This window comes from Gracilinanus agilis, chromosome 3 (genome assembly GCF_016433145.1).
Source record: "Gracilinanus agilis isolate LMUSP501 chromosome 3, AgileGrace, whole genome shotgun sequence".
NCBI classification, from domain to species: Eukaryota; Metazoa; Chordata; class Mammalia; order Didelphimorphia; family Didelphidae; genus Gracilinanus; species Gracilinanus agilis.
In genome coordinates this window covers 216,584,765-216,606,826 of record NC_058132.1, presented here as the reverse complement: position 1 = coordinate 216,606,826, position 22,062 = coordinate 216,584,765, and the positions used below count along the sequence as shown (strand labels likewise).

Sequence of the window (22,062 nt, the reverse complement as noted above, 5' to 3'; positions counted from 1 at the left end):
TTTAGAACTGGAATACTGTTTAATCTAACTCTTTTTATCTCATAGACTAAGAAACTGAGATCTAAAGATGTTAAATGACGTGATAAATTCATAAGTAACAGAGATGATATTTGAACTTCAAATCTGGAACTCTTTCTATTATGGCCTCTATTTGAAGGGATTTTTAGAAACTTGTATGACAACAAAGGTTTAAAGTCAAATTTACATGTTAAAAAAGAGACAGTAGTCTTATGGTGAGAAAAAAATCTAGAGAAAATTAAGAGTAAAAATAGGCGTAAAGTTGAAGTGAGGATAAAGAAATATGTTTAGTGAAAAGAGGGAAGAAAATAGGAAGGTGGCTAAGGCTTCAAGTAATAAGTGGTGTCTAAGAGTAACTTTTGGCAGTTACTCTCAAACCTTCTTTCACACAAAGCTGTTATCTAGGAGCAGAGGGCAGAGACATTTTCCACAGGTAATTTTTTGGCCATCACCAAAGCTTCCAGGATGCTTGAACTGACAGCTACAACCAAGCCTACCCCTGAGCTGTTAGATTTTTAAAAGTCATAGTGTTTGGTCACCCACACTCTCCCCCCAACCCAGAAATAGGGAAGCTAGAAACCTTCCGCTGCCTTCATATTGCCGATCTCCTGTTTCTTCTCCTGAGCTAATGATGTGTAAGGGTGGGAGATGATGGAGCTAAAAGTGCTCAGATTGACTCTGGCCAACCCATTCTCTTATCTCAGCAAAAGAGACAGCATGCTGTAGTGGGAAAGGGCACTGGATTTGAAATGGATTTAATCCTAGGCTAGCCATTGTGGGTGATCATCTGTGTGAACTTAGGCAAGTCACTTAATATCTCTGTGCCAGTTGCCGCTGGTATAATGAGAGAATTTGACTAGATAATCTCTCAGGTCCCTTTCAGCTCTAAATCCTATGATCACAATACCTCGTGTTCCCCTGTGGCTAAAAACCAAGATTTAAGGGGCCAGAAGAGAAGGGGGATCAGTAATTTTATTCAATTCAATTCATAAAAGAGTGATAATCAACAAGATTATTAATTAAACAAGAACTCTTTGTATATGTCCTAGTCAATGCTGAATGACTAGCTTAAATCACTGCAAGTCTAAATTAGAAATATAATTCCTAAATATAGAACCATATTTGGAGGGTCCATAAGTACATGGTATGATTAAAGAACCATTCCTCTAGTCTTATACCCATTACTAAATCCATAATGGATTTTTGGATTCAGAATATCAAATTTCAGTTCTGCCTCTCACTTCCTTTTAAGACAAAGCAAGTCATTTCATTTTTTGTCCTCAGTAACATGAAGGAGTTGGATTAGGAAGACCTCCAGTGTTCCCTCCAGTGCTATTTCTCTAAGGCTAATTTCAATTCTCCTTGCATGTGATTTCTGTTCCAACATCTCTGGGTCTCTCAGGATAGCAAAGATCAGCATTTTCTTGATTTTTCACTACTTGTCAGGCCCATCTTTTGTCCTTCTCCAGAATTGAGGAAGAATAAAAACAAGATTATGACATGTTGAACCCTAAATTAAAGTGGAAATAGGCTGGGTAATTGCTATAACAACAACAATGAAACATGAACACAGTCATAGGATTGTGAGTCATCTTGAGATGGTCCGGCACTTACCTCCACCCCTAGATTGAGGAGGTGTTTAACCACATTTACTTGTCCATTGGAGGCTGCAGCATGCAGTGGGGTGTAACCTTTCTTATCCTTGCATGTGACTTCTGCACCATGGTTAATAAGCAGTGCTACCACTTCCAGGTGACCTTTAAAAAGATAAAGCTTTATTATTATTATTATTATTATTATTATTATTATTATTATTAGTAGTAGTAGTAGTAGTAGTAGTAGTAGTAGTAGTAGTAGTTTTATGAATTTAGAATCTTGAATGTTACAAACACCCAAACTGAATCCCAAACAATTCCATGTACAAAATAGAAGAGAAAAAGACAATTATGTGAAAAGGCAACATGAACAACAGCTTGGGGTTTTTTAAGTATCTTGAAAATTCGACATTACTTTTTTTTTTTAACCCTTATAGTTCGGTGTATTGTCTCATAGGTGGAAGAGTGGTAAGGGTGGGCAATGGGGGTCAAGTGACTTGCCCAGGGTCACACAGCTGGGAAGAAGTGGCTGAGGCCGGGTTTGAACCTAGGACCTCCTGTCTCTAGGCCTGACTCTCACTCCACTGAGCTACCCAGCTGCCCTTCGACATTACTTTTAAAGTTTCTTTCCCCCCCCAAAGTTTCCCTTTGAACTTCCTTTTGTTTCATTCTCTGGAAGAAAAAAACTTTCCCTCTCAGAACTCACTATAATTCTGAATTGTAGAGAAATACTGACATGAATAGGTGGCAATGTTCCTTATTCAAGAGTTCCTTGTATCAATGAAATCATAATTCTATATTTCTAGAAAGATCTATCCCTATCCCTCTTTTTAAAATATCTATTTTTAAAAATACTAATTGTATTTGTCCATTTTCATGCCTTAATGTACAGTAAAGTGAGTTTAATTTTTAATCAATCATTCAATCAGTGAACAATTGTTAAGCTTTTATTACATGACAAGCACTTTGTTAAATGCATTTCTTTGACCACCAAAAGTTTTTCAATGTCCCAGGTTCATCATTCTGGGCATCAATAATTGTTATAGAATACCTTAAATATACAAATAGAGGTCCTAGGTTTGGAGTCAAGAAACAATAACTGAGTTCATATGTAGCTTCTGACACTTACTGGCTATGTATTCTATGAATAACGAGTCACTTAATCTCTAGGTGCCTCAGTCAATTCTCTAAGACTTATCAACTACACCATAAATGGATCACAATCTGGCAGTAGCACCTGCCTTGTCACATCGGGAGCTCCCTATGTTCATCAAATCATATCCCTTTTGTATAATAATAATATCATTTCCTGTCAAGTAAATGTAGATGATGTAGGAAATTAGGTAGAACAAATACTGATGCCAGGATATGGCCTAACTATTGGCTTAAAATGCTAATCATTAAAAATTATCTCTGATTTATGTTTATTTCCTTATAGTTTTGTTCTTTCCAGTAATAGTAGAATACCAAAAAAAAAATCTAGTTACTTGAAATTTTATCTCAGGCCATCTTTACTTTTTCTTAGAATTTCCAAAGGTAGCCCTTTTAGAGTTTTTCAAGTTTAAGAATGGCAATAGAGTGCTTTTGAGTCATTATTCCCACATTATTATCCAGCAACAAAATTAGATTAAGTAAAGTCATATTTCTATTTAAGGCTCATTTTGATCTGACTAAATACTCTTGAAAACTATGCACCTTGTTTTCCATTTTCTCAGCCTAGATTCTCAGTAAATACCAGAACTCTCGTTACCAGTAGAAAGAAATATTCCTGTTTTGTGAGTGAAAATAAATGATTTCATACTGAAATTTTAACTAGAGGTACTTGGTCAAACCCAGACACCTACATCTGAATCTAGCTTATAAAATGCTTTATTTTCTAATGAAACTTGATCTATTTGACAATGATTAGGAAGTCTACCTCTTATCTCCTCTGCACTTAAGAAATTTTCCATTTAATCCTTTTTTGCAATGTCACAAATGGTTTAAAAAAAAAGGGAGAAAACCATTCTTCCTTCTTAGTCCAAGGAGTGGTTTTTTTCCTTCTGAACAAGCAGAATTAGGAACTACATACATGGCTTTTATCTTGAATGGAGAGTATGTAATACTACAGATATTCATCTTAAGTTACATGGTAACTCAATTTGAATCAGTTCTTTAGTCTATATAGTTATTCATACATAATACTAACTCCTTTTTAAAAAGAACTTTGAGGTTTACAAAGTATTGCTCTTAAAATAAAGTTATGATAGGAGCATCTAGATAGCTCAGCAGATTAAGGGCCAGGCCTGAAGACAGAAGGTTCTGGGTTCAAATATGGTCTCAGACATTGCCTAGTTTTGTGATGTTGTATCACTCTTCTGCCTTAGAATTGATACTGAGTATAGGTTCTAAGACAGTAAGGGTTTTAAAAAATAAGGTTATGACAGTAAATAAAGCATTATTATCTTCTATTTTTTTTATAGCTCAGGGAATAGAGTCTCAGAAGTCTCCATGTCAGAATTTGAACCTACGTTTCACCTGATTTCAGTTCAAGACTCTTTCCATTATAATACATTGCCTCTCAAGTAAAAAGTCACAAGAAGGAAGGGTAGTCAAAATATCAGTCAACTAGAGTTTGAGTCCTTGTTTTTGTAGGTCAGTCCATTTCTATTTTTTAAATACCCCTCATTTCACTTCTATTTCCTGGTTTAGTGTGTATGTTTTATGTAAGCTTTCATGGAAGCATGATTCTTGGACTCATCTTTTCTCTCTTGGGGAAGCCAATTGCCAGAGTGCTTCTGCCCCACTCATACTGGCCCCCTCAAAAGGTAGCATTCATACTAGTCATATGACACAGTCAGATTTTTGGACAGATCCTGGTCTGGTCAGGAAACCAGAGTTAGAAATGATAAATATTAGGCAAGGAACTGAACAAGTTTCATTGCAGGTGAAGATATCCAGTTTATTTTGATTCACACTTCCCTTTTATTCTAACAATCCTTACCCATATATGCTGCCCAGTGAAGAGCTCGTCTGTCCTTCTTGTCAAATGCATTGATGTTTGCTCCTTTAGCCAAGAGCAAATTGACCATCTGAAAAAGTCAAGCAACAATAAAATCAAACATATACTCTATGACAGATTGTCTTCCTATGCATACGACTTTTTAACCTTAGCTCTAGAAACTTGATTTTTAAAATATTTTTATAATGGATCTCACTGGAATTGGTTTCCTTTGCGATTTTATGTAATTTATTTTATTCATTTAAAACTATTATTCTAAGAAGGAATCTTTAGAGTTTATCAGATTGCTAAAGGGATCCAGGACACAAAAAAAGTAAAGAATCTCTGATAGATAGAGACCTTGTATTATAAACAATGACAACATCCAAATGGAAAAAAGGGCCTTTGATTCAAAGAAGGCAGAAAGATTATGTGACCAAGGGTCCTAGCATGTTCATTAAGAATCTTGAAGGCAGTGGGAAGATGCCATCTACAAACACTGCCAGCCCACTTTCATTTTGGGGGAAGGCGTCAGGAGATCCCACTTTTTCGATTCATCGTCATCTAAATGTCAAAATAAAAATGGTCCCCTGGGACCCTTTTCTCTAAAAATTATTCCATTATGCTATTCTCAGTTGTGAGCTATATATCTCCAAAACGGGCCAAGAGATGGTACAAGGTGAATGTTTGCATCCTTATCACTTGCATACCCACCTCTACATGGCCATTCAGAGCTGCGTGGTGTAAGGCTGTCCGGCCCCCTCTGTCTGAGACGTTGACGCTGGTTAGCAGTGGGATGAGGACTTCGGCACACTTTACAGCTTTATTTGCCGCAGCCACATGGAGAGGAGTCTGCCAATTCTTATCCCGAGCATTGACATCAGCTGAGTGCTTAATCAAAACTTGTACAGCTTCCTAGAAGGGAAACAGAATCTGAGTTGTCCTCATCAACTAACAGTTATCAGGGGCCAGGTAGTCAGGGCACAAAAAAGTGGCTGGTTCCCTCTCCTCAAGGGCTTCAATGATCCAGATGGAGAGACACGGATTACATGTCTTCAGATAAAATATGATAAAACATTTTGCATGAGTGATATGAAAAGCAAAGTGGTACAGAGAAGGAAACAATCACTGAAGGCTGGGGCAGAGAAGAAAGATCTTATGGAAAAGTGGGGAGATAAACTGGATCTTCAAGAAAGGGTGCTATTTGGTTATTTTCCAGTTGTGTCTGACTTTTCATGACCTCATTTAGAGTTTTCTTGGCAAAGATACTAGAGTGGTTTGCCATTTCCTTCTCCAGCTCATTTTACACAAATGAGGAAACTGAGACAAACAAGATTAATAGACTTGCCTAGGGTCACCAGCTAGTGTCAAAGAAAGAATAGCATTTGGAGAAGTAGAAAGATGAGGAAGGTGGGAAGACTATATACTACGAGTTTGGGAAACACTGAATAGACCAGTTTATACAGAAGAGTATAAGAGTGGGAACTGAAGTTGATTAGGACCAGACAACATCTCAAAAAATTGACATTTGGTTTTTGTAAGCTGTCCAACTGAAAAAAATTGAACTTTTGCACATTAAATAATGAGCTAACATTTAATTTAGTCAGTCGATTAATAAGCACTGATACAAAGCAAGGGAAAACCACTGTTCCTGACTTCAAGAAGTTTATAATAGAATGGGGGAAACAAAACATAAACAACTGTATACATATAAGATATTGCGTATCTTATATGTATACATATAAGATATACTATTTTCCAAAGTAGATGGAAAATAGTCTTATTGGAAAGGAATCAGTGGAGGGACAGGGGATGGCAAATGAGGGGAAAAAATTAAACTTTACAAAGGACTTCATGTATATTATTTTATTTGAAACTCATTAATAATGCCAGAATAGAGTTGTTATTATTATTCTCTTTTTACAGATGAAAGAAACTAAAGATCAGGAAGGTTGTTTGTTTATGGTCACATAGCTAGGAAATGTCAGAAGTGGAATTTAAACTTGGTCTACCTGACTCCAATCTAGAATTCTGCTAATGATGCCACACTACAGAAAATACATACAGACACACATTTAAAAGATCCATGATGGTCAGGATCATTTTTTAAAGATACAGATCATATTTTTCCATGCAATGGGAAGGAAGTAAAGAAGGGGGGGAGGGAGGAAGGAAGGAAGGAAGGAAGGAAGGAAGGAAAAATTTATTAACCAGGCACTGTGCTAAACACTTTACCAACATTATTCCATTTAATTATCATAGCAAACCTGAAAGTTGGTTCAGTTATTATTCTCATAGTATAGTTGAGAAAACTGGACAGACACAAAGTTAAGTAACTTGTCTAAGGTCACAGAGCTATAAAGTGTCTGAGACCTTGACTCCAGATCCAGTCTTCAATCCACTAGAACACCTAGCTACTAAGAACTTACTACACACCATTAAAAATAGGAAGAGATGGGTCGGATGAACTAATATAATAAAAATGACTATCCTATACAAATTAATCTATTTATTCAGTGCCATACCTAACGAACTACTAAAAAACTTTTTTGTAGAATTAGAAAAAATTATAACAAAGTTCATCTGGAAGAACAAAAGATCAAGAATATCAAAGAAAGTAATGAAAAAAATGTGAAGGTTGGGGACCCAATAGTATCAGATCTTAAACTGTACTATAAAGCAGTAGTCATCAAAACAGTATGGTACTGGCTAAGAGACAGAAGGTTAGATTAATGGAATAGACTAGGAGTAAATGACCTCAGTAAGCTAGTATTAAATAAACCTGAAGACCCCAGCTTTTGGGATAGGAACTCACTATATGACAAAAATTGCTGGGAAAATTGTAAAACAGTATGGGAAAAACTAGGTTAATATCAACATCTCACCCTATACCAAGATAAATTCAAAATGGGTAAATGACTTAAATATAAAGAGGGAAAACATAAGTAAATTAGGTGAAAATAGAAGAATAGGCATGGATGAATAAATACTATATGCAAATAAGTAAATACATTATAATTTGAGAAAAGAAAGAACATTTAAGATGAAGTAGATGGAGGAAAGCAAAAGCCATTAGTATAGATGGGGAAGGAAACAGATAAATGCAGTCTCTAATACTGGGTATCTTAATGCAGTTTTAGGATTTAATCCTTTCAGAAGTACATATGCTACACATTTAAAAATTGTTTTTGAAAGGTTAATTTTAAAATATTTATAATACTGACATATTTCTTATTAAAATTCAGCATAATCAATGTCTTGTGCCATATATTGCTTCAGTTAATTTTCAAATATTGTTAAAGTTTTCATTAGCGACTAGATTACATTTGCAATACTAGCCTTCAGATCATCCAAAGAACAAAATTTTGAAGCAAACACAATTTTAAATTCAAAATTCACAGGACTACATCAGTATAAAATAAATGAAAAATAGTTTAACTTTGAAATGATGCTCTTGGTAAGTTTGTAGCATTTGTATTTCTGATGTAATGAAAGCTTATCACTGCACTTTTGGGACACTTCAAAAACTTCCTTATATATGAAATGTGGAGATTCAAGGCCTCCCTTAGCATTCGGATTAGCCTTTTGAAACTTTTGTGGCCTAACAAGGCGTCGGGGTACTGAATGTCCCCTTCGTTTCTCTGTTTTCTAACTGGGATGGCAACATGGTAGGTCAAATGGGATCCCAAGTCTCCATTTTTATTCCATCAATGTCATTGAAAGATTAACAGTGGATAAACATGGAAGAAGGTGTGGGAGAAATAGGGACCACACGAACCAAGCAGAGAAGGATGAACACACACATAATACGCTTCACACATAGAGTTTGGTGTAGAAAATATAGAGAAACAGAAGGGCTGGGGGTGGGGGGAGGGAAGAAGGAGGAAAGAGTAACAAGCATTTCTCTGTTTTTATCAGGGTGCCCCAGGCCTGGTCATTTTTTCAAGTTCTTTCCACCACTCCTCCCCCCATCCCCCACCCCCAACCTCTGGATTATGTAATGAGTAGCATAGTTTTTATTTTACTAACTAGAAAGGAATCTATTGGGAAATTCTTCCCATGTGAAGGAGAAGTTCTTGCACGGTTTAATATACTTTATCTAACTTAAATGGGCTAAAATGAGTGTCAGATCAGAGGAAACAGCAGTTTCTTGAAATAAGCACTTAAAAACTTGAAATCTCTACAGCCACTTTAAAAAATAAAAAATTTTAAGTAGGAACTACATACATTTTCATAATAATATTTTCTGAACCACGTAAGAAGTTTTATACAATCATGCAAAAACTAAGCTTGTGAAAGAAACCAGGACATAACTTCCTTTACAATCGTTTAAAAATTCTTCACAAGCTTCATTCTTGAATCCTCGGTTTTTCAGCCAGAAAAAAAAGATTTTATAGCTGTTTTATGAATTTCCAAATACAAAAAAATCTCTTCCATCCCAATCCCATATGAGGAAACTAAGGGCTAGAAAGCTTTAAATCTAGGCTCAATGTCACAGGGGTAGTCATTTATTTAGCACCTACTATTTTTCATGGAACCAAGTACTTTACAAATGTTATCTCATTTGAATCTTATAACAACCCCATTTTTATTATNATCTCCAAGGGTACATTTCTTATGGAATTCTAATATTCCCACGATCACTCATATGAGCCACCTGTCAAACAGACCTGGTATATTATTCAGGAAGCAATAGGAAATCCCTGAAGCTTTTAGAGAAGGAGATAATGGTCAGACTTGTGATTTAGATATATTATAGCATAGTGAGTGAAATACACAGGAATGGATAACTGACATACATATATACTTTGTATACACATACATATATGTGTTTATACATATATAATTTATAATAATTTATCATAGTATTAATTATAATTTATATAGTTATACATTGTATAATCATGTAAAGTAGATAAAAAGTATACAAATTATAATATAATATATACAATTATAATATAAAATAACATAATATAGATAAAATTATCTATACACACATATAGATCTGTATATAGGTAAATACACATAGAATATAGAATATAATATATTTATAGTTAATATAATATACAAGTAGTATATTATATGTTTAATATAATTATATTAGTAATGTATTACATTATTTATTTTATTAATGATATTATGTATCATATAATTTATGTTATTAATCAATAATTATAATTATGAAAATTACAATATAAAAGTATGTACATATACACTCATAAATTTAAAGGTTGCTAAACTCTTTCTAAAATTTAGGCTTCACAAAAACTCTGAGGTAAATGCTTCAATATTATGATTCCCAGTTTTCATACGAGCAAACTCAGGGCAGTAAAATGATAAGCCCATAGCCACAAAACTAATGAGAATCGGAGTTGAGATATGAATTGCTGATCTTCCCAACTTCAAATTGACAAGAGACAAATCTGATAAAAAGACAAAGAATGAGGAAGAGGAAGATGCCAACTTGCCGTAGTCGCCCTTATTTAAAAAAAAACAACTACTATCACATTATGACTTTTGGGGGTTTATATTTGACTGGGATTATTTTTAAATTCTGATTTTGTTCAAATTTAATTACTTTCTGAATTCCTCATAGGAAGTTCATTCTGCAAACCTCTAGAGGGAGCTGCTGGCAGTTGGGAGGCTCCAGTAGGACCCTTATATTGTCTGAATGGAGAAGAGAGATAAATATTTATTTACATGCTGCCTACAGAAATGGCAAACACAACCCTGCTCACAGGAATGATCCAATCTCTGTCAGCTAATGGAATATTATTTAAATGTCTTCCTTGGAAACCAGGGCTTCTTTAGCATTGGACGGTTGTTGTATCTTTAGTCTATTTGTGTTTAGTAAAAACAACAAAGAAGTCGGTTTTGGAAGAAAGTCCTGGACTGATACCCTGAATTTGCAGAACAACATCGACTAGTGAAAAATCAAAAGTGAAAAAGTCTGCTTTTGGGAAGCTTAGTGAAAAGGTCAGGAACAAAATCTGTATTTGCAGATAGATCTCTCCCTGTCTCCTACCTCCCACCAGTGGAATAAGTGGTTCAAAGACAGCTAATATGTTTTCCTTTGTGCCACATCATAGAATTGTATAGAAATAGAAAGGAAATTTATTAGACATTAGAAATGAAAAGTAATCTAATTTGCTTTTCTAACTAACATAGAAAACCAAGGTACTTGCTATCGTCCTTAAAAAGAAAATCCTGAACTAACTCTGGGTTTAAGTAAGCCCCTTCTAATCACTCCCCTCCCAGCTTTCTACAAGAATTAGATGGACTCTGAAGCTAACATCTTTTTCCTAGTATTATTGAAATCATACTAACCAAAAGAGGTCAGAAGCACAATTCTAGGAGCTATAGAAATATTTAACCAGGTAGACTATGAAATGATCAAATTATTATTAAAGATGAGAGGTAGTCCAGTACAATGGAAAGAATTCTGGATTTGGAATCCAAAGACTTGGGTTCAAACTCCAATTGCCACTTTCTACTTGTGTGACTTTGGGTAAATCTCAATTTCTCTAGTCTTCTCAATTTTCTCATTCTATAGAATGAGAAAGTCAAACTACTTGGCCTCCAAGATCCATTCCATCTAAATCTAGGATCCTTCTGATTCTACCTCTGCCTTATCCTTTGTAATTGCTCCCTCTTTCCATTTCTCACTACAACCACTCTCATTTGGGGTCATATCTTTTTTCACCTAGACTATCTGAATAGTTTAACTGCTTTCATGGTCTTTTTTTTTTAACCCTTACTTTCTATCTTAGAATCAATACTCCAAATTGGTTACTTTCCCTCTAAGAATCAATTCTGTGGATTGGTTACCTTTCATCTTAGAATCAATTCTAAGGATTGGTTCTAAAGCAGAAAAGTAGTAACAGCTAAGAAATTGGGGTTAAGTGGCTTACCCAGGGTCAAACAGCTGGGAAGTGTTTGAGGCCAGATTTGAACTTAGGACCTTCTACCTCTAGGTGAGGCTCTCAATCCACTGAGCCTCCTAGCTACCTCATCCAATGTTTTTCTTATCTAGTCTAAATTACCACTACAAATGTATGTTGTCTAATCTCTATGCTCACTAATCTCACCACTACACATGAAATCTTTTTATTTTCTCCTAACTTGATTTTGTATTACACTCTCCACAAAACTATTTGAACACTTTCTCTTCTCTCCTCAAACCTTCCATGACCATTTCATACTAGCTGAAGCAGTGGAACAGCCTGAGGAAGGCACAGAAAGCGGCATGTACCAGACAATCAAACCACCAGCACAATCACGTTGACCACCATGTCCATAAAACCCTGATGGAGACAGCCCAGGACTGAATAAAAGAACTCTACAAACCATTAGATCTGCTTCCAGACTAGCCCCCATTGCCTGAGAGGAGAAATCATTGTAAAGAAGAGACCCACCTTCTTTATGCCTACAAATAACTGATGATTCACTATCAGACACAAGCAAATGGGTATAGGAGCCTCTGGATCACTAGTCCTCCTTCCATCCCAGCCCTCATAGCATTGTCTGGGGAAAGCAACTCCTTTGGAGAAGGGACTCCCCTAATCTGTCACCCATCTCCACACAACGGGCAAGCAAGCCAGTTTAGCTGAAATAGCAAGGCAGCCTGAAGAAGAGACAGGAGACAGCATGTTCCAGGTAGGTCAAACCACCATTATCTCTTCCCAAGTCCTGATAGGAGCAGTCCAGAACCCTGAACCCAAGAGTCTTGGGATTAGCATTGGTTCCAACACAGTGACCTCCCCCCATTAATCCTGGGAAGCAATACCCACAAAGATACAGCCTGGGAAATGCTCTTATGGGTGCCTGAGTCACAGTTAGTGAAGACCAGGAAAAAAGTTTTGTTTTTTTTCCTCCCAAGTCGTTGCATTGTCAAATAGTCCAAGCCATTATGATTTCATTAGTCAAAATGACATCAAAGAAGAAGCATTAACATTTGCTTTGCCTCTATAGCCTAAGAACCATAGGACTTTTTCATCTCACTTGCAGATGAAACGTTACACATATATATGCATATATATATACATATATATGTTAGCTCTCTTATTATAACATGAGGTTCTTGAAAGTATTAACTTATTCTTTTTTATCTGTATTCCCAGTGCACAATTTGTACATACTATGCACTTAATAAATTCTTTATTCATTCATTCTCTGTAAAAATTCCATCTCCTATTTTACTAACAGAAGCTATTCATCCCAAACTAACTTTTCTTCCATTATCCTATACCTCAAACATCCTCATCCCCCCTCCATTCTCTTCTCCTTCTTCTAGTTCATTCTCAGATGGTGAAGAAGCTCTTCTTATGAAAGCCAACCTCCTCTGTCTTTTCTGGACACATCTCTTTTATCATGGCCTCTCTCTGTCCACTTCTAAACTCTCCTTGACGACCACTTCCTTACCTGACTCCTAAAAACATATCCAGGTCTTCCTAATCATTGAAAAAAATCTTCATTTTACCTTCTTTTTTCCCATTCACAGTCAAATTCCTAGAAGGAGCCACCGACACTCACTGCTTATATTTGCTCATCTTTCTATTTCTTGAGCCTTTGCAATCAGCTGAAAGGCTGTCTCCAAAGTCATCAACAATTCAGCTTTTAAATCCAAAGGCCTTTTCCCAAATCTCATTCTACTTCATTTCTTTTGCAACTTTTAACACCATCAATCACTCACTCCTAGAAAGTACCCTTGCCAAGGCTTCTCTGATACTCGTTTCCCTTCCTAACTGTCTGATTGTTCCTTGTTAGTCCCCTTAGCTTGACCAACCTCCCGTTCCTATCCACTGTGTGCATATCCCCTAAAACGCTGTTCAGAGACTTCTCTTTTCCTTCTGCACTCTCTCCTTTGGTCATCTCATCTTCAAGATGGCCAGTGCTACTCATTCCTCAGAGTTCCAGTCCTGCATTACCTAATGGTAAATATACAATCGGATAGCCAGCCCAAAAGCACTTCACACTCAGCATGCACAAAACAACTTCTCCAAAACCAATCCCTCTGACAAATCCCCCCATTTCTATAGAAGATTCCAGCACATATTGAGTTACTCAGGTTTTTATAACCTTAGATTCATCCTTGAGTCTTCTTTCTTTCTCATCCCCCACATCCAAGTAGTTACAAAGTCTCAGTTGATTCTATCTCTATAATATTTTTTCATATACATTCCCTTCTTTTCATTTGCAGAATCTCTATTTTAAGTCAGATCCTCCTAATGTCTCATTTGGACTTTTGCAATAGTCTCTTTATTGGTCTTCTTTTTCCATTCTCTCTCTCTCCTTCAATTCATCTGCCCTAATAAAAAAGCAAGTTAATATTCCTAAAATCCAGATCTCATTATGTCAACTTTTTACTTCCAAATAAAAATTTCTTCAATGGCTTTATATTTACTTTAAATTAAAATGCGTTTCACAGAAAATCCATAGTTTGGAATTTAAGGCTCTACATAATCTAGTTCCTACCACCTCTAGAATCATATCTCATTTTTCTCTTTCACATAATCTCCATTCAGTAAAACTGAAATGTCAGCTCTTTGCCCAGAGATGACATTACATTTCCCACCTTTGTGATTTTGCACAGGTAGTGTTTCCTTTGTGGAATGTGCCTTCTTTTAACTTCCACTGCCTGGAATTACTATCTTTCTTTAAGACATAGCTGAGGGGCAAGTAGGTAGCCCAGTGTATAGAACACCAGACCTAGAGTTGGGAGAACCTGATTTTAAATCTGGCCTTAGACACTTTCTAGCTCTGTGACACTGGGCAAGTCACTTAACCTCAGCTGTCTAGCCCTTACCATTCTTCTGTCTTAGAATTAATACTAAGACAGATAGTAAGGGTTTTTAAAAGAAAAAAAATACATAGCTCAGTATCACTGCCTAACTGAGACTTTTACTGAATAAGTATCTCCCCATCTGTCTGGTAAAGTTTTCTCCCTCTTGAAATCACTGTATTATTTTATATATTCTTTGTATTTACTTATATGCATTTCAGTTGTATTCCTCCAGTAGAGTTGCTGTTCCTTGAGGGCAGCGACTATTCCATTTTTGTTTCTTTTTTCCCCCAGTATCTATCAGAGTGAGTTAGGCATGACAGGTTGTTAATATATGTTTATTGAATTGAATCCACTCTTTATGCTACTTTCAGAGAAAATAATCTTAATGTAATACTCTGACCATGTTACTCTTCTATTTAACATGGCATTTATTTTAAATTAATTTATAAATGACATATAAAATTTATAAATTAAATACTATTTAGTGCTCCCAATATTCACAGAATAAACTCCTCATCCTGGCAATCAATCCTCCATAATCTGGTTCCAGACTACCTCGTTATTCTTACATCACCTCTTAATGTACTTACATTCCAGCCAAACTGGACGACCTTCACTTATTCTTCCCTCTTCCCCTGACTATGTGTCTGTTCACACTGGCTCCCATTCATAAAATGAAATCTCTCATTCAACATCACCTGTCAAAGTCTGTCCTGACATTCCTCAGAGCCCACTGGAGTACCATTTGCTCTATGAAGCCTTCTCTGTCCATCAGTCCTTTTCCTCTCTCTTCCATGCAAAAGGGATCTTTCTCTATTCAACATTCTCATAGCAATTTGGGTGGATCATTCCTCTGGATTCATCCCACTCGCCTTTGTTCCTTCTCTTAAGAGTATAAACTGGGTGTTTTGTCATATCGTGGTGTCCCTACACAGTCTCATAAATAACAAGCACTTCAATGCTTGTGAGATGAAATGAATGAAGTGTTTAAATATATTGGGTGACACTCACTTCGCTCCGGGAGGCAACAGCTCGGTGGAGTGGAGTCAGCCACATGTTGTCCTTGGCATTTACACGAGCCCCTGGAACAGAAATGTGTAAGTTAGCACACAGAATGGTCAGTGGAATAATCTGCTACCATGGGTTAAATCAATTCCTACAATATCTCAATCCCACTTTGATGGGACTATATTTACCTCCTTTATTTTTGAGTCCATTCTATGCTTTTAAAAGTAGGTTTCTAAATAGTTTATATCAATGGAGACCAGCAACAGTGCTGTCAGATGAGATTAAAATATAATTGGGAAGTATTTAACAAAATATATAAATATATACCATAGATAACATTATATTTTAAAATTAAGTCAATATATAGCCTGTAGGGATCCTTATTAGTGATGACCATTTCTATTTGAGTTTGACACCACTGGTTTGGGTAAAGGAAAGAGAATGGCATCAGAGTCTAGAGGAAGGGGGTGGGTAAATGGATGTGAGAAGGAAGATAATGTAGGAGTTAGCAGGAGCAATTCAGAGAAAGTGGATCAAATTGAACTGATCTTGGACTATCTGGAAGATTGGACTCAGGGGTAAAGAAATCAGTCGGAGCTAGGGGAAAACTTGTAATTTGGTCATTTAACATGTGTATGGCACGAATTAGTGTACACAATGTGCTTGGAGTTGAGCATAATGCAAATAGCCTTCAACCCATGACTTGTTTAAGACAGACATTGCAATCAAACTCAATACACATGGAAGGCTTGTCTCTCCTATAAAGGGATGGGTTGGGGATGGTTTGAAAGAATCAAAGGAAGAAGGCGTTTCAGTCTAGAACCAAAGATTCTACTACAATATTCTCAAGTAACTTATAAAAATGGCAAGAGCAATCCAGTTCTCCAAATTATTGCCAAACCTGATTAAGCAGGTTCAAAACCCAGAAATAGGCCAGATCACCCCCCAGAAACAATTCTTTGTGAGCTACAGCACAATTATTAAGACAATTATTTCAGAAACAATAGAGTTTCAGAATCTCAAAGCTGAAGAGGGCCTTAGGGATCCACTAGTTGACAGTAATGCTTTCCACAATATTCCTGACAAGTAATTGTCTGGCATCTAGCTGAAGACTTGTAAGGCAACTCATCTAATTTGGAATATTTCTAATTTTTAGAAAGGTTTTCCCCCACCTGAAACCACACCTAAATTTGTTCCTCTGTTATTTATAATCATTTTTTTTTTGGCCCTCTGAGGCTGAACAGAACAAGTTTAATCCCTCTCTCATACATATTATAACTTTTCAAATGTTTGAAGAAAGCCAGTTTCCCTTGCCTTCTCCTCTCCAGCTAAATATATTAATTCCCTTCCTATGATCCTCCTATGATACAGTCTCTGGCTACTTCATTTCTGGGCATATTCTAGCTGGTCAATATCCTTTCTAAAATGGAGCACCTAGAATGGACACAACATTCTCAAGATGATCCAACTAGATCAGAATAAGACTATCACCTCCCTTATTCTGGGTAGTAAAACAGTATTGATGTTTACAATTAAGTCAGCTTCTTTGGTTACTGTGTTGACTCATCTCGACTTATGGTTTCCTAAAACATCTCAAATGAAAAATATATGTAAATTATTATGCAAATTATAAAGGCAATGTCATAGACTTTCTTTTTTCTCCTTCTGTGCTATTTCATCAGTTTCTATGGAATTCAATTGTCATCTCTATACTAACGATTTTCAAGTCTATTTATCCAGCCCTATAATCTCTCTGCTGTCCTCCAGTCTCAAAATTCTACTATTAGATATCTCAAACTGGATGTCCTGTAAACATCTTAAACTAATCATCTTTCCTCCCAAAGCCTTCCTCCTTCCAAACTTCCCTATTACCATCTTGGTCACCAAAGGCTCCCAATCCAGGTGTCATCCTTAACTTTTCACTCTTTTACTCTCCCCTTCCAATTTCCAATCTGTGGCCACGTCCTGGCCCTTTTATCTTCCTAATATCTTTAGAATGCCCTGTTATCGCTTTTGACACAGAGTGCCACCAGCCTGGTACAGGTCCCTTTCACTTCAAATCTAGACTATTGCAACAGCCTGCTAATGCAATAGCATTAGGTCTCCCTTTCTACAAGTTTCACATTCTTCTATCAAAGTGATCATCCTAAAGCAGAGGTCTGACCATGTTAACTCCCCTATTCAATAAACTCCAGTGGCTCCCTACCACTGACAAGACCAAATATAAAAGCCTCAGTTTGGCATTCAAAGCCCTTTGAAACTGGTTCCTTTTTATCTTTCCAGTTTTATATTCTATTTCCCTTCAATATTCCAGTGATTCCAGCCTTCCTGCTGTTCCTCACACAAAACATATCATCTCCCAACTCTGGGCATTTCTCCCATGCCTAGAATTCTTTCCTCATCTCCACCTCCTGGCTTCCCTGGCTTCCTTTAAGTCTCAACTAAATCCCACCTTCTGCAAGAAACTTCATATTCTTTGATGCTAGTGTCTTCTCTCTAAAAATAACTCCAATATATTCTGTATGTTCATAGTTGTCTCCCTCGTTTGAATGTGAGCTCCTTAAGGGTAAGAACTGTTTTGGCCCTTCTTTTTATTCCAGGGGCATAGCCCAGTTCCTGGAAACTAGTAGGAGCTTAATAAATGCTTATTTACTGATTAAAGCACTAAAACCAGATATTATTATTTTTTTAAAGCCCAACTATTTCCCTACAGAAACTGTTACCCAGCAATGCCCCTCAATCCCACATGCACATGCATTTGTTTTTTTGAACCTAAGTATTTATAGAACTCTGCTTTTATCTCTGGTCAGCTAGGTGGCACAGTGAACAGAAAAATGGACTTGAAATCAGAAGACTTGATATTCTGGGTTCAAACCTAGCTTCCAGCCTAGCTGTGTGCTCTTAAACAAGTCATTTGACCTGGTATGCTTCATCTGTAAAATGAGCTGAAGAAGGAAATGCCAAAACACTCCACTATCTTTGCCAAGAAAACCCCAAATGGGATCATGAAGTGTTGGGAAAATGACTGAACAACACCACTTTTATCCCTACTAAATTTTATCTTTTTAAATTCACTCTGTTGTTCTAATCTGTTGAGGTCTTTCTGGTACCTGACACTGACATCCAATATAATAGTTATTGCCTTCCAGGTCTGTATTATCTGCAAATTTAAGAAGTTTGTTACATATTCCTTTCTTGAAGCCACTGATAAAAAATGCTGAGTGACTCAGGATAATGGACATAATCCTGGGGCATTCTATTAAAGATCTCTCCCAAGGTTCAAATTCTTGCATCAATGATTTCTCCATGGGACAAATCTTTTAAACAGTTTGAGGCCATCTAACTACATTAAAATGTAAGGTGACATCTCTTGTCCACATTGATACTATGACCTTTGCCAAAAGCTTTTCTAAAATCCTAGTATAATAAATACATCTAGAAACTAGTTTAGAAGTTCTAACAAAAAAGGAGAAAAGACTGGTTATGCTGATTCTCGGTGATTGTTGCTTCATTCTCTAAATGCACATTTTGGTCAGTCATTTCAGTTGTGTCCAACTCTTTGTCACTCCATTTGGTCATATAAAGCATCCCTTTAATAATATTTTTCAAGAATTTTTCCACGAATTTTAGTTAATTCCACCAGCCAAAAGTCCTAAGGCTTCTGCTTGACTGACATTTTAAATGAATTAAATCCCTATTCTAAGTTTTTTGGATTGTGAATTTTATGGAAAAAATGATGGTTATCTAGTCAAAAAGGATACATGGGGAAAATATTTCCTCATATGAGATAACAGTATATTATTATTATTATTCCTATTGACTCCCAGAGGAGCATAGGGCCGCAACCATCTCACCCCAACAGACTCTGTTCTGGGCAACTTCCCCCAACTGGGCATATCTTTGCCAGGTCTGTTTTGGCCTTCCGACTTTTCTCCTCCCTGGTGGGTTCCATATTTTTTTTCATAGCATCCTGACTGATGGGATACTGAATTGTTCTTTCCCAGAGTCTGGTATTGGAGATCTTTTCAGGCCATCTGATGTTCAAGATTTGACGTAGGCCTGGAGTTTGTTGGCTTTTGCCAGCACGCGTCGTGGACTCTGTTGGAGAGCAATCTTCCAGACTAGGTGATCATTGGTTTTATATATTAACAGTATATACATTCACACAATTCTACTACTGAAAAAAAGATCATATAAGCTGATTGCTGAGCTTAATTTGATTTTATTATCTTGAGCCTTTTTTCCCCCTTTTTGTAAAATGGGAAAGGTTTTTATAAAAGAGTGCTATTTGGAAGGAGGAGAAAAATATATGGTCACTCTGTGGACATAGTGGGAAGCAGCTATTTTAGGCCTTAGGGTAATGAGGAAGGAAGGACAACAAGAACTGAGTGGGAAGACAAAAACAAAGAAAGCAGTGAAGACTCAGAAAGCTGAGTGGGGTGGAGAAGGAGAGGGAGACTGCAGCAAAGGAAAGAAGAAAGTGGCAGCATGATAGAGAAGAGATGAACAAAGCCAGCAAATGGAAAGAGACCTAAACAATCTGTGCACATTTTCAAAATTATTGCCATTGTTATTACTACTTCAAGAAAATCTAAGAGTTTAGTTGCTGAAAAGCAATTTGAATTCATTTTTTAACCCTTATTTTCGTGTATTGGTTCTAAGGCAGAAGAGTAAGAGCTAGGGAATGGGGGTTAAGTGACTTGCTCAGGGTCACACAGCTAGGAAGTGTCTGAGGTCAGATTTGAACCATCTTCTAGACCTGGCTCTCAATCCACTGAGCCATTCAGCTGCCCCCTAATTTGAAGTATTTTAAGACAGTGAATAAAAAAGAAACAGAAGCGCAAGAACATGGAATAGAAGAACTGAGAGACTTCAGAGGACCTATGTGTCAGATGTGTCCCATTCAGAAGAGTCATTGAGCCAGATTAAAACATAATTGGGAAATATTTAATAAAATAAGTTAAAACATAACAGAACAGATGATCTTAGTATGTGATTTTCTAAGACAATATACTATCGGGAACATCCTTATGTATGGTTTGGTAGTCTTCATTTCTATTTAAGTTTGGCACCATTGATCTAGATAATCCCTTCAGTTTATAGGTAGAGACACTATAGCTTAGAGAGAAATCAATTTTCCCAAGGTCATACAATAAAGTAATGGAATATCCAAGACTAAAACCCATATCTCTTGATTCCCATTCCATTGTTCTTTTCACTATTCCACACTGCTTCACTTAAGAACAGATCCTTCCCCCTTTTCCAGCTAAAGGAAAAACAAACACAACCAATCTTCCACATCTGAATGTTTAACTTTCATGACTTCAAGCTTTTGCATGATTTTATTTGTAACCTCATTTTCACTTCTGCATTGACAATGGAGTACATTCCAAGCTCTGCACAGCAGAGAAAAAAATGAGAGGTGCTATGTGTACAAGTCAGTGGGCAGCTGGTGTCCTATCTCACTGGGCTTGTTTACCCTACTACTGTAAAGAGCTCCCCGTACATGCATTGCATATTTTCATTATTCACCGTTAAAATTCAAGTTTTGTATTGCAACTATGACCCCCAAAGCTTGGTGCCAGTCCTTTGGGCTTCAAGTTTAAACATGCTAAGTCAGTGATGTGGCTTAGTGAGAAAATGAAGGTGGTAGATAAGCTTCATGCCCAAAATGTCTATAGTAGCCATCAAGTTTGGTGTTAATGAAAAGAAAATTGGGTATATTCAGGAAAAAGAGAAAAATATTCATAAAAGTATTCTGGTCCAGAAAGTGCTAACATAGTCTCTCCAGTGCAAGGTGAGGGAATTTAAAAAAGACAAAATGTATTGTGGGTTAATGAGATGATGCTCACACTATTAGTGAGCCCAAGTGTCCCTGCTGGGCTTGGGGAGCTGTGAGTCCAACCCTGGCCCTCAGGAAGATGTGCCTGACCAGCCCCGTGGCCGGTGGGATGTTCTACTCTGATAAAGACTGTGGGGCTCATCCCAAGGCATGTCTTTTCATCAGCGAACAGTTTAACCACTTAGCAGAAAAAGAGATTAGAGATGACAGGTTACTCGTTTCCCTTTTCTACTTCAGGGTTCTTCTGACACCCCTGCCCCTCTGAGTTGCTTCTCCTTTCCCCTATATTTTATGAGTTATTTCATGATAACTATGTTAGGGAAAGTGTATGTCATCAGAATTGATGCTTTGTTACAAAGAATTGTATGCAGAGAAGTATATTTTCAGCAATCTCTAGCAAAAGATTATAGTCTTTAGTGGTCATGGGAACCTAACCCCCTATTTCCAGGTTCATGCATCAGCATTCATTTTGCTTACTTTCTCACAGTTTTCTAGAAATTTTACCCCTGCAAAAGTTGAAGACTGTAACTTCAACATAATTCTTTATCAGAGCATGAAGAAGCCATATGGTGATCAATAAAGCAAATATGGACAGTATAATATTCATATCATACAGGCATATTCATATATTGATATCCCTAAGTCTCTGAGTTCACTAGCTTACTACACTAGGTCTGGGAAATATTTACTAGGCCAAGCAAAAAGGATAGGAAAGTACCAAGATGTAAAAAGCTTTAAGTGCCAAGAAGAGGAATTTATACGTCACCTGAATGGTGAAAGGGAACTGTTGAAGTTTACTGAATAGAAATGGATAAAATGGTCCTACCTGTGCATT

At 36.7% G+C, this 22,062-nt stretch overlaps 1 protein-coding gene across 1 annotated transcript in view; it reads right to left on the bottom strand.

Moving 5' to 3' along the window:
• ANKRD44 (ankyrin repeat domain 44) overlaps positions 1-22,062 on the bottom strand; it is a 288,404-nt gene that overhangs the window by 142,569 nt on the left and 123,773 nt on the right. The window contains exons 4-7 of the mRNA XM_044669066.1: positions 15,389-15,459; positions 5,308-5,508; positions 4,597-4,684; positions 1,633-1,775 (exon numbers count right to left, since the gene is read on the bottom strand). Coding sequence (XP_044525001.1) covers positions 1,633-1,775; positions 4,597-4,684; positions 5,308-5,508; positions 15,389-15,459 — 503 coding nt within the window. The remainder of the gene's footprint in view (positions 1-1,632; positions 1,776-4,596; positions 4,685-5,307; positions 5,509-15,388; positions 15,460-22,062) is intronic.